The 14,269-nt window shown below is 37.0% G+C and overlaps 1 protein-coding gene across 2 annotated transcripts in view; it reads right to left on the reverse strand.

Moving 5' to 3' along the window:
• LOC124555523 (mucin-5AC-like) overlaps positions 1–14,269 on the reverse strand; it is a gene marked incomplete in the record, with an annotated part of 160,311 nt that overhangs the window by 109,594 nt on the left and 36,448 nt on the right. For both annotated transcript variants that reach the window (XR_006968557.1, XM_047129474.1), the window contains 1 exon segment: positions 13,098–13,427. Coding sequence is in view for 1 of the 2 variants with exons in the window: in XM_047129474.1 (XP_046985430.1) it covers positions 13,098–13,427 (330 nt within the window).

The raw sequence follows: 14,269 nt of genomic DNA on the forward strand, positions 1-14,269 counted from the left end.
AAGAGCAATAGCCAAACAGCAACTGCATGGTGATAACAATGAGGAAAATTTCTTCTCCAGCTGCAACAGAGATTTATTTAGAATCACACATTTTGGCTCTTGTTATTACGTGACAACTGAAAGCAGCAAATCTGTGATGACTGAACAACAACAACATAGCACATCCTCAAATACTGGATTTATGGCAGGAAACCTGGCATAGGCCTAATGATCGCAATATTTGTCATTCACTAATAGTCTTGGCCAGGTACAAAATAGGCATTCTGCTGGTGCAACTGAGGCTGTGTTTTTTTACTGAAGTCACAATTTGCTTGTGGTCATATTTGGACTCATCTTAACATGCTCTGAAACCAAAGGGTCAAACTGCTTCTTTATTCCAGTGTACCTGTAGGTTAATCAAGGTCAAAATACATCACATATAAATACATGAAATATGTATGGGTTATGGAAAGGATGTTCTAGCAAAGACAGAAAGCAATATGTAGCTGAAACCAGTTACAAAGTGTGTGTGTACTTATTGTAAGGTATCGTTTCTAAGGATCACCTGCAATGACAATACAGTATAACCTCACTTTCACATTCCCACAATTAACATTTTCCAACCGTTTACAACATTTTTTATCAGTCTCGTCAAACTTCCTATGCCCACAGTGTTAATTTGCACCCGATTTTGCGTCAACATATTTCTAATTTTCCCGTGATTTACACATTATGAAAAAATGTTTGTGGAGAAAAATGTGACGTTGGCATGATGTTGGCCATCCAGTAGTGTTCACAAATATTACGTTGTTAAGTTTCTTGACAACGAGGCGCTCTACTCAGCAGATTTGAAAAGGGAAACTTGTAAAAGTTGGAACAATTCGTGCCCTATTTCCCGCAGCTGCCAAGCTCTACTTGGCATGATGGCTGATGGGAGTAACTAGATTTGTTCGAATGACGATATGAGCAACGACAACCATTTCTGAATTGTCTCCACTGGGCAAACACAATTTCATGATTGTTGTGATTGTCGTGACACCTTTGTCGAACCATATTTAGCACGTTTCAGCGTATGGCCACTTGGAGCGCTAGCTGACACCATCATACAAACATTGTGGCAATTTCGTGTCTAAACGTGTTCGCCAGCATTATGGACAAGGCCAAGCGCACACGCATCGATTTTTATCGTACTTTAAAATATTGTATGATTAAATTCTTTTAGAGGAACAAAGGAGAGCACAGGAACTTCTTTGTTCCACTAAAACAATTTGATCGTACGATCAATACTTGTGCGCTAGGCCTAAATGTCGGTTTGGCGAATGATGCGTGCTACCTAGTTAAACTTCTTGGTCTAGTTAAGTCGATTCAGAGAGGGATATTTGAGCTGTTGCTGTTGATACGTTTTCTTCAATTACCTATCTAACGAATAGTGAAAGACTATCACTGATAGACACTTGGCGGGATAACTAATGAAGTGACAATTGATCAGTTATCGACCGGGGTTGAAAATTATCGAGTTACTAAAATCGCTATTAAAAAATAAGGGTTGGTGGTAGAAGGGTGAAAATTTAGGGTTGTGTGTATTTTTTAATGCCACATCATAAAAAATAAAAATAAAATGTTCTGTCCAAAAAAAAGAAAAAATTTTGGGGGTGGACCACCCTTAAACTTAGGGGTATGAAAAATAGATTACGACCAATTCTCTGACATACCAAATATACACGTAAAATTTCATCAGAATTGACAGAGCCGTTTCGGAGGAATAGGGCAACTAACACTGCGACACCAGAATTATAGATATAAGGAAGGATAAACCTTCATTAGATTAATAAACAAGTCCTTGACACGTCTTTGATCCCTGTTATGTACATGTATCATAAATAAAGTGCAAGGCAGTATCCTACACATAACTTTTACAGCTTAAAACATTACTTCCCACATTTTACATTTTCCCGTGTTTTACACAATTTTTTCGAAGTCCCTTGAAAAGTGTACAAGAGGGGTTTCACTGTATTTTTAATTATTTTCAAAAGTAAAATAAACTGGACTGTAGTGATAAACTTTTTGAGAACCCTTGGCACCATGCAGGCTACTCAGCCAAGATATCAAAGGGGTTTTACAGCTCGTTCTCAAAGGACAGTACTGTATACTGTCATGGGCGCAAACTGAGCCCCCATATTTTTCTGATGAAATATTTCATGTACAACAGTACCAATCCTCCTTCAAGCAAATAAATATGTCAAACAAACTGCGGATTGCAAGAGGAAGTCTTTGCCATCATAATGTATTCCTAGTGCACTGATTTCTCCACCTGTAATCTGGATATAAGAGACATTATGTTCCAGCATAGTCAATGTTTTCTGTGGAGAATATTTAAGAGAAAGCCTTTTCAGTACTTTGTCCCAGTGGATGGATGTTAGAAGTGTATTGTAGAAAATCATGACTACTATGAGTGCCAGTAAAGGTATTTTGTTTGTTACTCTTGGTTTCCTCTATTTTCTGAGACCATTCATGGAAATTTTCAGCCACCTCTTGTACATTTAAGCTAAACAAGCCATCTTATGGCATTCAGTAGGAGGTGCTTCAAGTAAAACCATTAAGCTTCAGTTCTCAAATCGTGTGCAGGAAATGTTATTAAACCTCTGTATGATCTGTAATTTCTACAAGTTTTCCATTAGAGACATTTCACAAACTGTACATGGGAGGAAATAGTATATTTCTTGGCCTTCCATGAAACATGCCTCTCTACTAGCATCAGTATGCCATCAATTTGAAAATAAATTATTACATGTCAGTGGCCCCCTTCACTACACACAAATATCCATATACTTTTTAGACCTAAAAATAGGCAACAAAAACAGTCACCACCAATTTGATATATGTAAAAAAACTACTACCCCTGACATCATAAACAAAAATTCTTGTCGTGCAAATCTGCATATTTCAAATCAATGATTAAAGTGATTCTGAAGTTACCTCTTGATAATAATGTGATAAAAATGAAATAAAAACATTACAATACACGGCACAACAAAATTACTTCAACACCAAAATAGTACTCAGATTATATGAACAGCATACGAAACGAAAGGCAGATAATACACACAAAGAAATAAAATTAAAAGGGGAAGAAAAATAAATCGCAAATAAACCTACTGATCTATGTCACAGCACCACACATGGGGCAAATATCAAATAAAATGGACAACTTGTTAAAGAAAACAAAAATGAAATTAACTTTTTTGTTCAAACAACAACTTGAAGGCCAAAATCTGACACCAAAAAATAATATCTCCACTTATTTAAATCCAGGTGTCTGCAAACTTTGCAACACTGCAATAATTTTTATACTGGACAAACAGGTACAAGTTTCAGAATTAGATTTTAAGAACATACATGAAACTGTGACAGCAACCAACCCACATTTTACTTACATTTAAAGGAACAAAAACTGACAGAAGATACTGAAACTTTCAAAAAAGTTCTATACAAATAACCTAAGAGACATACAATGAACATTTTGGAGGAAATGTGAATTTACATTCATACAGAAAAATTCCCAGAAATTAATGAACATACAGATTTTAAACGTAAAAAAATACCTGGAAAATTTTATTGACATTAGAAAGGAGAAGGGATGAATCATCACAAGAAACGATAGAATATTATTTACCTAAATTCAAAAAATACCTATCTCTGAAAATTAAATGTACTCACAGACTTTCCAAGAAACATAATTTCAAACAGCCGCAGCTGTCAAAAATAATTTTATAGAGTTCACGCAAATGAAAGTAGAGAGAAATTATGTGAACATAATATAAATGGAAGACAACTGATACTTATCGAAGAAGCAATATGGACCATGTCATACCAGCTATGACCCAAACAATGTACCATACATAGACTAACTAACTAACACAGATGTAAGGAACAATATTATACCATCTGCACAGGTATGTCTGATAGTGACAAAATGCCAAAACGAGTTTGTCTTATGATTTTGTAATTACTATGAGTACATAAATCAGCTGTGCAGCAGAAACCTCTACCAAAAATAAAATGTCATTCTTCGACCTCACACATGCTATGGGACCACTAGAAAAGAAGTTGTTGAATTTAACAGTGCTTTATTTCATCAGGACAGTGAACCAAGTTAAAATTGTAATTGCTCATAATGGAACAAATCTGTAATGAGTGTCCATGTCAAAAAATGCTGTCCCTGAAATAATGTGTGTGCAATTTTACATTTGCCCAGTGTGTGAGGATTCTGGACCAGTCTCAGGTATTCAGAATGGTGGTGGCTCACAGATGGTGTGATATTTCAGCAAACTGCCTTGTTGCCATCCACAGCCATTCTACTGGCACCATGTCCCCTGGCCACCAGTCACCAGATCTCAATATTGTTGAGTTTTTGTGTCTCTTTTGGAGTGAAGGGTGTCCAATTACTATCCACCTCCATCAACCTTACCTGAACTTGCACGTAATTTGCAGGAAGAATTGTAGCAGATTCCCTTGCAAGCCATACAGGACCTGTGTCAGGGCATCCAGCAATGAGTCATTTTGAACTTTGAGGTACCTTCCACGGTTTTCATGGCAAATATTTTTCAAGGTTACTTTTTTACAAAATTTGACAGTAGAACATTTTTTCAAAAGTATATATATTGATAATTATTAGAATATCCATGATTAACAGCATTTTTCATTAATAGTATAAATCAGAGATATGAATTAAAAGCTTTATAAAATATTATATACTAAATTTTGATTTACAGACAGTAGAAAATATCAAATAGAAAATTACACATTCTGAATTGAAGGGAACAAACTTTAGAAATTTTTCCATCATATAAATGAATACACCATTTCTTTAAATTTTCTATCTCAGTTGAAACCTTTGAGGCTTCGCTCAACATATTTGTTCTTTTCCCTTCTAATTCTTAGATTTCAGCTTGATTTTGTTTGTTTAATAATCATTCCTCCTCCTATCTTTCACCTTCCTTCTCCTTAGTTTTAATATCATGTTTGTACAAAGAATGTGCAAAGCAAAAAGAGTGTATAAAACTTGTCAATGTTTAAAGTGTCAACCCCATTAGCATCCTGGACTGTGCCACATATGTCTCTTTGAGCAATAAGGCTCTTTTCTGTCCAATTTGAAATTATAATTTTAGCATTTACAGAAAAGCCTCAGCAACAGAAGCATTTTGATGTGAGATTATTAAAACAATTTCCACAAAATCTCAACACTCTGGGCATGGCTTTGAAAGTAACTTGATTACATAAATCTAGAAATTATCAAAATAATTTTTGCTTCTCTTGTAAGATTTTATCTTCAATTCTTTTTCTCCCCAAATCTCCATCAATTCAAGTTTGCCACTGTCTGCCTTTGAACTCGACATTCTTCCGTTCAGTAACAAAATTTCAAGTCATGCTGTCAGTCTTCTTTGAGCAACTTCCTGATTTAATGTAATTTCTGGATTGCAGCAGGAAATCCCACACATTAAGTTGTATTTCAGGGGTAGTAATCTTTCTCACAATTTCTCTAGTAACAATGATGTAATCCAATTCTTTACATCCTTTCTCGCTGCATCAAAATATTCATAAGATTATGTACTTCATCATGTAGATGTGGAGTCATTGGAACACTGCTCTGACAATCAAGTAAAAATTGTGCCAAGCAATGTGCTGTTGAACCGAACAATGTCAGTTTTGGAGCTAGCAATTTATTATTGACAGCATCAGAAACAATTCTGAAACTCTATGATGGAGGAATAGTTTTTAATTTCTATCTTTCAGTAAAATAAGTTCAAATATATTCAATAATTTCTACAGCCTTTTCAGCTGCATTGGCATTTTCGATCCCTCTTGTTCCACAAAATTATGTAGGAAAGGATGAAGATCTGGTTATCTCCATGCAGGCAAATCATGAAATAACTAAAAAAGATGATGTTCCTATTAAGTTTATGGTGTGCTTGTTTTGAAAGTGCCATACAATACGTGCAAACTGTAGGTACTAATTTGAAGCAGTTTTAGACCATCAAAGGATTCTTTTAGTTCCTTGTTAAGGTCAAAAGTATGTTCTTAACCACCCAGCCATGATTTTTCCTAATACTTTATATACTATACAGAGTAGTGCAATTCCTCTATAATTCCCACAGTCAGCTTTGTCATGTTTCTTATGTATAGGGCAGAGTATTGCTGTACTCCACTATTTCGGCATATTTTCTTTCTGCCATATTTCCACTATAACCTCATGCAAAACCCTTACCATATTTTATCATTTCTGCTGTAATATTGTCTTCTCCCAGAGCTTTATCGTTTTTTAGAGTCTCGATACTAACTTTAACTTCTTACAGTGTGGGTTCTGCTACTGATCCCCAGTGCTCTTCATCTCTGTTTACTTCCTGCTCCACCTCTTCTGCTGTACCGGCATCAACTCCACCTTCATTTTCTGATTCTGTATTCAGTAGTTCACTAAAATACTCCACCCATCTGTCTAAACTCTGCTCTTTTCCTCCAATAAGATTTCTCTCCTTATCTTTACAGAAAACTGCTCTGGGTTGGAACCCTTTCCTTATATCTGTAACCCTCATACAGAATTTCCTTGTTTCTTGAGCAGTATCTCTCTCTTCTAACTCATCACTCCACTGTTTTTCAAATTCTCTCTTTTTCCTCCTACACTTCTTAACTTCTCCCCTTCTCTTCTCCTAGTACTCTTCTACAGTACCTCCAGTTCTCCTCTGCAGCATTCTTTTTCCTGCCTCATTTCTTTCTTCTATCTTCCTCCTACAGTCTTCTTCAAACCAGCTCTGGGTTCTTGACTGCTTCTTTCTGCCCAGTACAGTTTAAGCCATCTCGTGTATTATTCCTTTAACCATTTCCCATCTTTCTTCAATATCCTCTCCTGCCCACTCTTCGGCTTCATTAAGTCTATAGAAATAAAGAGTAATAGACTATGTTGGTTGGTACATGTAGAAAGAATGGAGGAGAACAGCAAAGTCAAGAAAATTTTCAAAGGAAAACCCGGTGGACGTCATATAAGGGGCAGACCAAGGACCAGATGGCTAGACAACGTGGAAGAGGACTTGAGAAGGATGGGAGTGAAAAGGTGGAGAGCCAAGGTAGCCAGCAGAGAAGAGTGGGCGGAGGTTGTCCGGAAGGCCAAGACCCTACAAGGGCTGTAGCATAAACGAGTAGTGGTAGTAAATTCTCTTTTGCAGAACTTTTCGAATGACTACTAAACTGATATAGGATAAGAAGAGAACTCTTCTTTAATAAAGCACCTTTCCTTCTCTTCCATACTCTGTTAACCCATAATTTTATTCCAGCCTCATCCACCCAACCCTTGTCATGTATGTGAAAACCACCACTTGGTGGTATTTCTGAAGATTTTGGCATTGTCTCGCACTTGAAAATGCAAGTTTAGTACCATCAGCACCGAATGAAAGCACAACAGTGTAGCACTTACTTTTTTTTTTTTTTTTTTTTTCACGTCCACTTGTTTTTATAGTCTCAGTTTTAGCATCTCTCATGGCAACAGTTCCTACTCGGCGTATCAAATGTCAGAGGAGTTTCGTCCACATTCGCTATTTGGCTTAGTTTCTTTCAAAGTTAAATAATAAAGTGATAGAAGGATAATATTCTCTCTCCATCCTCTTGTGGAATTTCCCGAGATATTTTGGTTTTGGTTTGCATGTTAAGTCCGTGACCCTTCACAAACCTATAGCACCAACCAACTCCACCCTTAAAGTCTTAAGTTCCACTGTAGCACTAGCATACAAGTGTGTATTTGAATCATTATTGTATTAATTCCAGTGCCATCTTGACAGTGTTCTTGAATCTATTTCAACACGTCATCGTTTTGGCCATTTTGCATTCAATCCCCTATTCACACGTTCAATCTTCCTCACTTTTTTCAGTTCTTCTTTACAAGCCTGCCAATCGCAAATGGTTTTTTCTGTTGGTGGAGGGTCGAAATGCCACCTAGTTGCTCTGTTACCACATTCTTCTGCATATGCTATTACTTTCAATTTATATCCCGCATCAAATGAATACCTTTTATTTTTTTCCATTACAAAACCAGCTACCATCTAAAATATTGTACTATTACTAGTACTACAAATGACTTTCAGTTCAAGTTCACTGACACCGTAGACTGCAGTGACACAGTGTTCTGGGTTTGTTATGGCAGGGTAGGAGGTAGATAGTGTTAGCAAGCTTGTGAATCCCTGCAACTCATGTTCATCACCTCAGTGCACTGCTGCAATTTTTTCAATGTTGCCAGATATAGATATGTTTCGCGAGGCATCGAATATATGGTCATTTTTAAGACTAGCAGCAATTTTAAATTGAACACCGGGCATTTTTATATTTATTTTGTGTGTAAGACGCTCCTGAATTTTGGAGGCAATTTTTCGAAGAAAAAAAGCATGTCTTATAGCTGTTTTGTACGTAGGAGTTCAATTCTATCAAGAATCACTGGTGTGGTGGAGGGGGGTGGGGGGGGGGGTTGTATGACTAAACCGCTGAAGGCTATTGTCCATCTACAGAAGAATGGCTAAACAAGTTGATTACATGTTAATTATGATAAAATAACACCGTTTAGCACATGATACTGAAGGGCTCCCATGATGCACACAACCATGAGACAGTGAGCAAACTGCCAGTAGACGTCGTTCATCCCACAAACCTTTTCCTACACTGGCCACACAACAGAACATCCTGGCACCAAGGGATGTAGTTAGGCCAATGCATGGACCCTATGGGCCCTGAGTGGCGAGTTCACTCTCAGTGGGCTTCCCAGGTGGCATGACTTTCCAAAGCACTTTTCCCCAAGTTGGAAACTTTGATTACTTTCTTGCACTCAGTACAAATATCAATTGTACAGTTTTTGGCATCAGGAGCACCCCATGGAAATAGACACTCCCAATACTTTTGATACTGTGTTATGCTTGTACATGATTTTGAGATTTTTAATATTTCAACAGCCGCAAGACAAAAAACCAACTAATTTAAATAAACTGACTGCTCAAACTTGTTCAAAGCCGTGCTTCCAGGGACAGTTCTGAAGAAGAATACCTTCCAGGCTCTCTTTAAAAAAAAATTGCTGCAACAGCTTTCAGCGACAAAGAAAGGGCATTGAAATATTGGTTAAATGCAGGAGGGGAAAAAACTGCTTGAAGTTACGCAGTGTGCAAAGGTGTTTTCATTTTGTAAAACCAGAGCGTGAACTATACAAATGGAAGAATGAATTACATGAGGTAAGAAATATGCGCCAAACAGAAACCCGAAACCATGTGAATGAAAAACTGTTTGAAGGATTTAGAACTGCTCGCAAGAGGCTGTGCACCCTTACAGATGGAGATCTACGAGACTGGAACCTCCAAATTGCATCAGACATGAACATAGCTAATTTCCAGGCTTCACTGACCTGGCTATGCAAGTTCACGAAATCATACGGAGTACAAAGTCGCAAAATTACCAAGTTTAGGTCACACAAATGTGTAGAGCAGCTGCCAGTGATAGACAATGCTAGAGAGAAATTCATAGCTGACGTAAAGACTAAAGTAGTTGTTATCCCTGAAACTGCTTTTTATAACGCTGATCAGTCAGGTTTCGTGAAACAACTGCGTTTCACACCATACTTTATCATTTCAGGCTGAAAAAAGAGAGAGTCGGTTGCCCCATCAATAAATGCTATGACATATTCATATACGATAATACCAGTGATAAGTATGAGTTGATTCCTGTTTCAGCAGCTATATATCTGTCTTCAAGAACCACAAGTCAAATTAGGACCAAAAATAAAAAATGGACTGTTTAGTTGCAAAAATCTTGTAAACAACATATCAAAATCTGGAAAAATGGGAAAGAATAATTTTCAACATTTCGTTTGGAACGCATTCCTACCAGCTGCAGAAACTAATTCATTGCTTTTGTTGGATTCATGGTCTAGATGTAACTATGCTTCTGTTTTTGTAGAGGACCACAAAAAAACCTGTAGATGTAACGTGGAGTTCACCTGGAACTACTAGTGTGATTCAACCTCTTGATAAAGAATTTTTTCGACAGTGGAAAAAATTTTTCAGGAAATTATCAGACAACATAATTTCCAACACCTCTCTCTCATTTCAGGTTTATCAGCGTAACAGTATTCTTAAGCTCCAGTCATTTGTGCATTACCAGTTTTCTTTGCCACGCTTTACGAATTTGATGTAGTAGGTCTGGTATGCAGCGCAATATGCAGAACAAGGGCCAGGACCATTTCTGACTCCATCCCAGTTCTATCTAAACAAAACTAGTGGTTACTGCAAAGTGCCTGACTGCATCAATTTTTCCTTTCTCCTGTGTGCCAGGTGCAAGAAAAATATTTCTTTTCGTCATTCAATAGACACTTCGCATTTTTGTGAGGACTACAGGGAGTAAACAATGAACTGTTTCACTGATAGTCAATTGTACAACATTCAAACATTATTATAAGGAATGGCCTATAGAGATTGTTATAAAATGTAGTACTTCAAGACCTTTCATTTCAACAAATTACAAGTCCTCAGTGAGGGAAGTCGTCTATGACATCAAACACTACCATGATTTTATTTTCTCTGCTAGTCACTTTTATCAGAATTAAATGTGCAAGAATTGAACTGTTGACATCAAGTTATTAAAAAAAAAAAAAAAGAAATGCTTATATAGTTTAAGCCAGGTTTTCACTGGAGCAAACAAGTTAACAGGAACGAGTGAAAGAGAATTCAGTCTGGTGTACCCAGTAGGCCTCTTGCAGGGCTTTCAACTGGATGCCACTGCAGCTATTTACTCCTCCCTCACCTTTCCCAGTTACCTAAGCAGAAAATTGAGACCTACAGTTTAATGTGGAATCCGAACCGCATGTCTTTCGTCGCCACTCCAACATCTGTGAGAAGTGAATGCTAGGTTAAAACTCAGAGAAAAAGTTGTTGTCTGAACGGGATTTGATCCCGCACACTGGATCGTGAAGCACGCACTTTGCCACTAGACCATTTTCCAATATGACCATTATACCTTACACGCGTTGTGGAAACACTACTTGTGTCACCTCTTGAGATGATGTTCAATGTCAGTAATTAGTGTTCTGTTTATAAATTTCTCCTCCATGGTAACGAGAAGCCAGGGAAAAATAGCAGCCGACATACAAGGTGAATTTCGGACCAGTCCTAAGGAGAGATGGAGATGCAATTCTGTGTAAAGTGCACAATCTCCACACACATCATGTTTCCATACAAATTGACACATTTAAACTCTTTCTTCCATGGTGCGCCATTTTGCATACTCCATTAAGAACAGTGGGCTCGCCATGCAAAATAATCCTCACTGAATAGGTAAGTTTCACATTGCGGCTCTAAGAAGATCGAGTTGCATCCTGTATGCTGAATATTAGCTCCAAAAACTAAAAACTAGTAACACAGCATTCATAGGTAATGTTCGCTTCCTTGTGTTCTCTTCCATTCCCTCTAGTATAAACTATTCTACCCATATACAAATGAATGGTAGTGATTTTTCTGCAAATGCTCATTCACACGTGTTTGCTCTCATTCGCTCCATTGTAAACCATGCTTCTTAAAATTGGTGTTGTAAACTTCGGATAATTCCACCACGCAGTGCTATGCGAGTGATTCGCCAAGTTGCGCGCTGGGTGGGCAGGGCTGTACAAACTGCTGTTGTAAGCTGTTCTTCACGCGGCAAAAATTTGTAACTTAAACATTTTTTACAAAATATTTGCAGTGCCTCTTAGCAGCTAAAATTTTGGCAGTGCATTTCTTTTGTCATCTTCTACCTGCGTAGAAAATTTCAGAGTAACTTTTGACATGTCTTATTGGACCATTTCCTTGTGAGTGCCACAAAGCTTTTGAATTGTTTGCAGCATGTGACAAAGATTTTACCCAGATTGAGAAACTTAAGAGGCTGGAAGAATGCCAAGTACCTAAGGGCCTTTGGAAAATGTGACACCTAACAATCTATTTGTGGTTACTTTGCTCCAGCCTGAGGACTTTTACATTTAAAAAAGTAGCCGATACACACATTAAAATTAAGAAAATAAATATTTCCAAATGTAGTTGGATTCACATAAAAAAAAAAAAAAAAAAACACCTGCACCTGATGTCATCAGTACTGGAGCACCAACAAGATTTTCAAGAATGGGATTACCACTGACATAATAAAGAAGTTCGCTTTAGTGTCACAACAATGTTAACACAACTTGTCAGCTGAAAAGGCAACTACCTACAGCAGATGCTGCCGTATTTGAAAGTAGGTAAAAGAACATTTTCTGAACAATTAATCAATAAAAATTCCTTTGCACTCTATAGAATTAAAAGAAGGATTAAAAACAATTTATTCACAGGACAGTGCATCTGTAAAGTGCGTATTATTAACAAAAGGGGTGAATGCTTGTGATTTCTTTCATTGGCACCTACCTCATTTTTGTTTATACCTATATGGCATTTAGCACATTCTGCATTTTTCAGATTAAAATATTGATTTTCATTGATCTAAGGTAGGGATCTTAGAAAAATTTTGCAACAATTGTGTGACTTCTTACAGACAATAAATAAAAAATATTTTTGAGGTTTTTTGCATTCAAATGTTTTTGTCAAAGCAATAATAATAATAATAATAATAATAATAAATAATAATAATAATAATTAATAATAATAAACTAAACAACTCAGAATCTGTCTTTTTGGCACTTAGCCCGTTATTGATTTCCACTCTACAAGATAAAATCACACTTTTTTTCGATCACTCTACTCCCTAATGGATTAAAGGATTGTGAATTTGCAGAAGTCCCAACCTTTCCGTCAGATCACTGCACCAGTTCTGCATCACTGCATGTGTAATCTGTTATTAATTTTAACCTGTCCCAAACAATGTTACAGATACTAATTTTTCCCAAAACTTTATCTTGATGCTTCGTGTATCTGCTTCAGTTCAAGCAACTGTCTAAATTTAACAGCTCATATACGTGCACAATAGTGTACTGATTTAGTGAAAGCAATCTCACAGTTTGTCCATACCAGCTATTATCGTCAGCATAACTTTCCATGAAAAAAAAAATCCATAGACTGGAGAAGGAAAAAAGTACTTACTGCAACAGGCTTTGGTGCAACTGTTGTCACCCACGAGCCATCCTCAGCTTTTCGAGAATACGCAACAACATTGTCTTCTTGCGCTTTCACAGTAACTGTTGGGGTGAACCTTGCAAGAGTTGCAATAAGTGGGTACTTTGAGGTAGTTGTAGACTGGGTCCGTAAAATGCTCTCCGCAGTTTCTGGTGTTGGGGTAACTACATTTTGGATGGCCTGTACTGAAGGAGCAACCACATGATTCAGTCGCATTTCACCTAGTACGACGTTTCCTTCGCTTCTTATGGGAAGAGACGTGTTTAACTGGTTGCCAGCCGAACTGGGTACTGCATTCTGCAAAATAAATAATGGAAGGTTTACTTTTTATAAAAAGCAAATCTGAAAGCTATAATGCAATATCATTGTTAAGTGGTGGAGCACACAGCAAGGAGCCAAGCGGTACTAAAATTACTGCTTCTATAGTTAAAATTATTAACCTGAAAACCGGCTATCTTCAAAAATTACTATAGAATTCCAAAATCAAATTTAGCAGAAAGCCTAGAGGCAGGTAATTAATTGATAAACTGGCAGACTCAAAAGTTACATCTATTTATCGTGAAGCTGATTACTGACTGTATATAAGCATATGACTGATTACACATCAAACACCAGCACCTAAGCAACACACTTAAGACAAACTTTTGATAGCAAATGGAAAATTAAAGTATATGTGTAATAATTTACAACTAAATTTGCATCTTAATCACAAACTGTTAAGTAGGGGTGTTTGAAGATAAGGAGGGTGAAATCATCATCATCATCATCATCATCATCATCATCATCATCATCAATTTAAATTGTTTAGACCCATAGAGGACCACACAAAGCTAACTACAATCTGTGGTTGCTATTTTTCTTGTCCTTCCAGAATTGTTTCATCCTCTCACTACGTTTAGCTTGACTTTCTTCTGTGCATTTTCCTATAGATCTTTCGGGTTTTTCTTCTGGTGCAACTTCCCAGCAGTGGCTCTCCTGTCTGAAGATTTTTAGATCTGCGATGTCTGCAGATGTGATGCTGGCATTTTTAAGATCAGTTTGAACTTGTTTGATCCAGACTGGTGTTGCTTTTAGCTTCTGTGAGTACATTAGAATTTTCTTTGTTAATCTGTTGTCATCCAGTCTCATTTTGTGTCTAC

This window comes from Schistocerca americana, chromosome X, assembly GCF_021461395.2.
Source record: "Schistocerca americana isolate TAMUIC-IGC-003095 chromosome X, iqSchAmer2.1, whole genome shotgun sequence".
Lineage (NCBI taxonomy): Eukaryota > Metazoa > Arthropoda > Insecta > Orthoptera > Acrididae > Schistocerca > Schistocerca americana.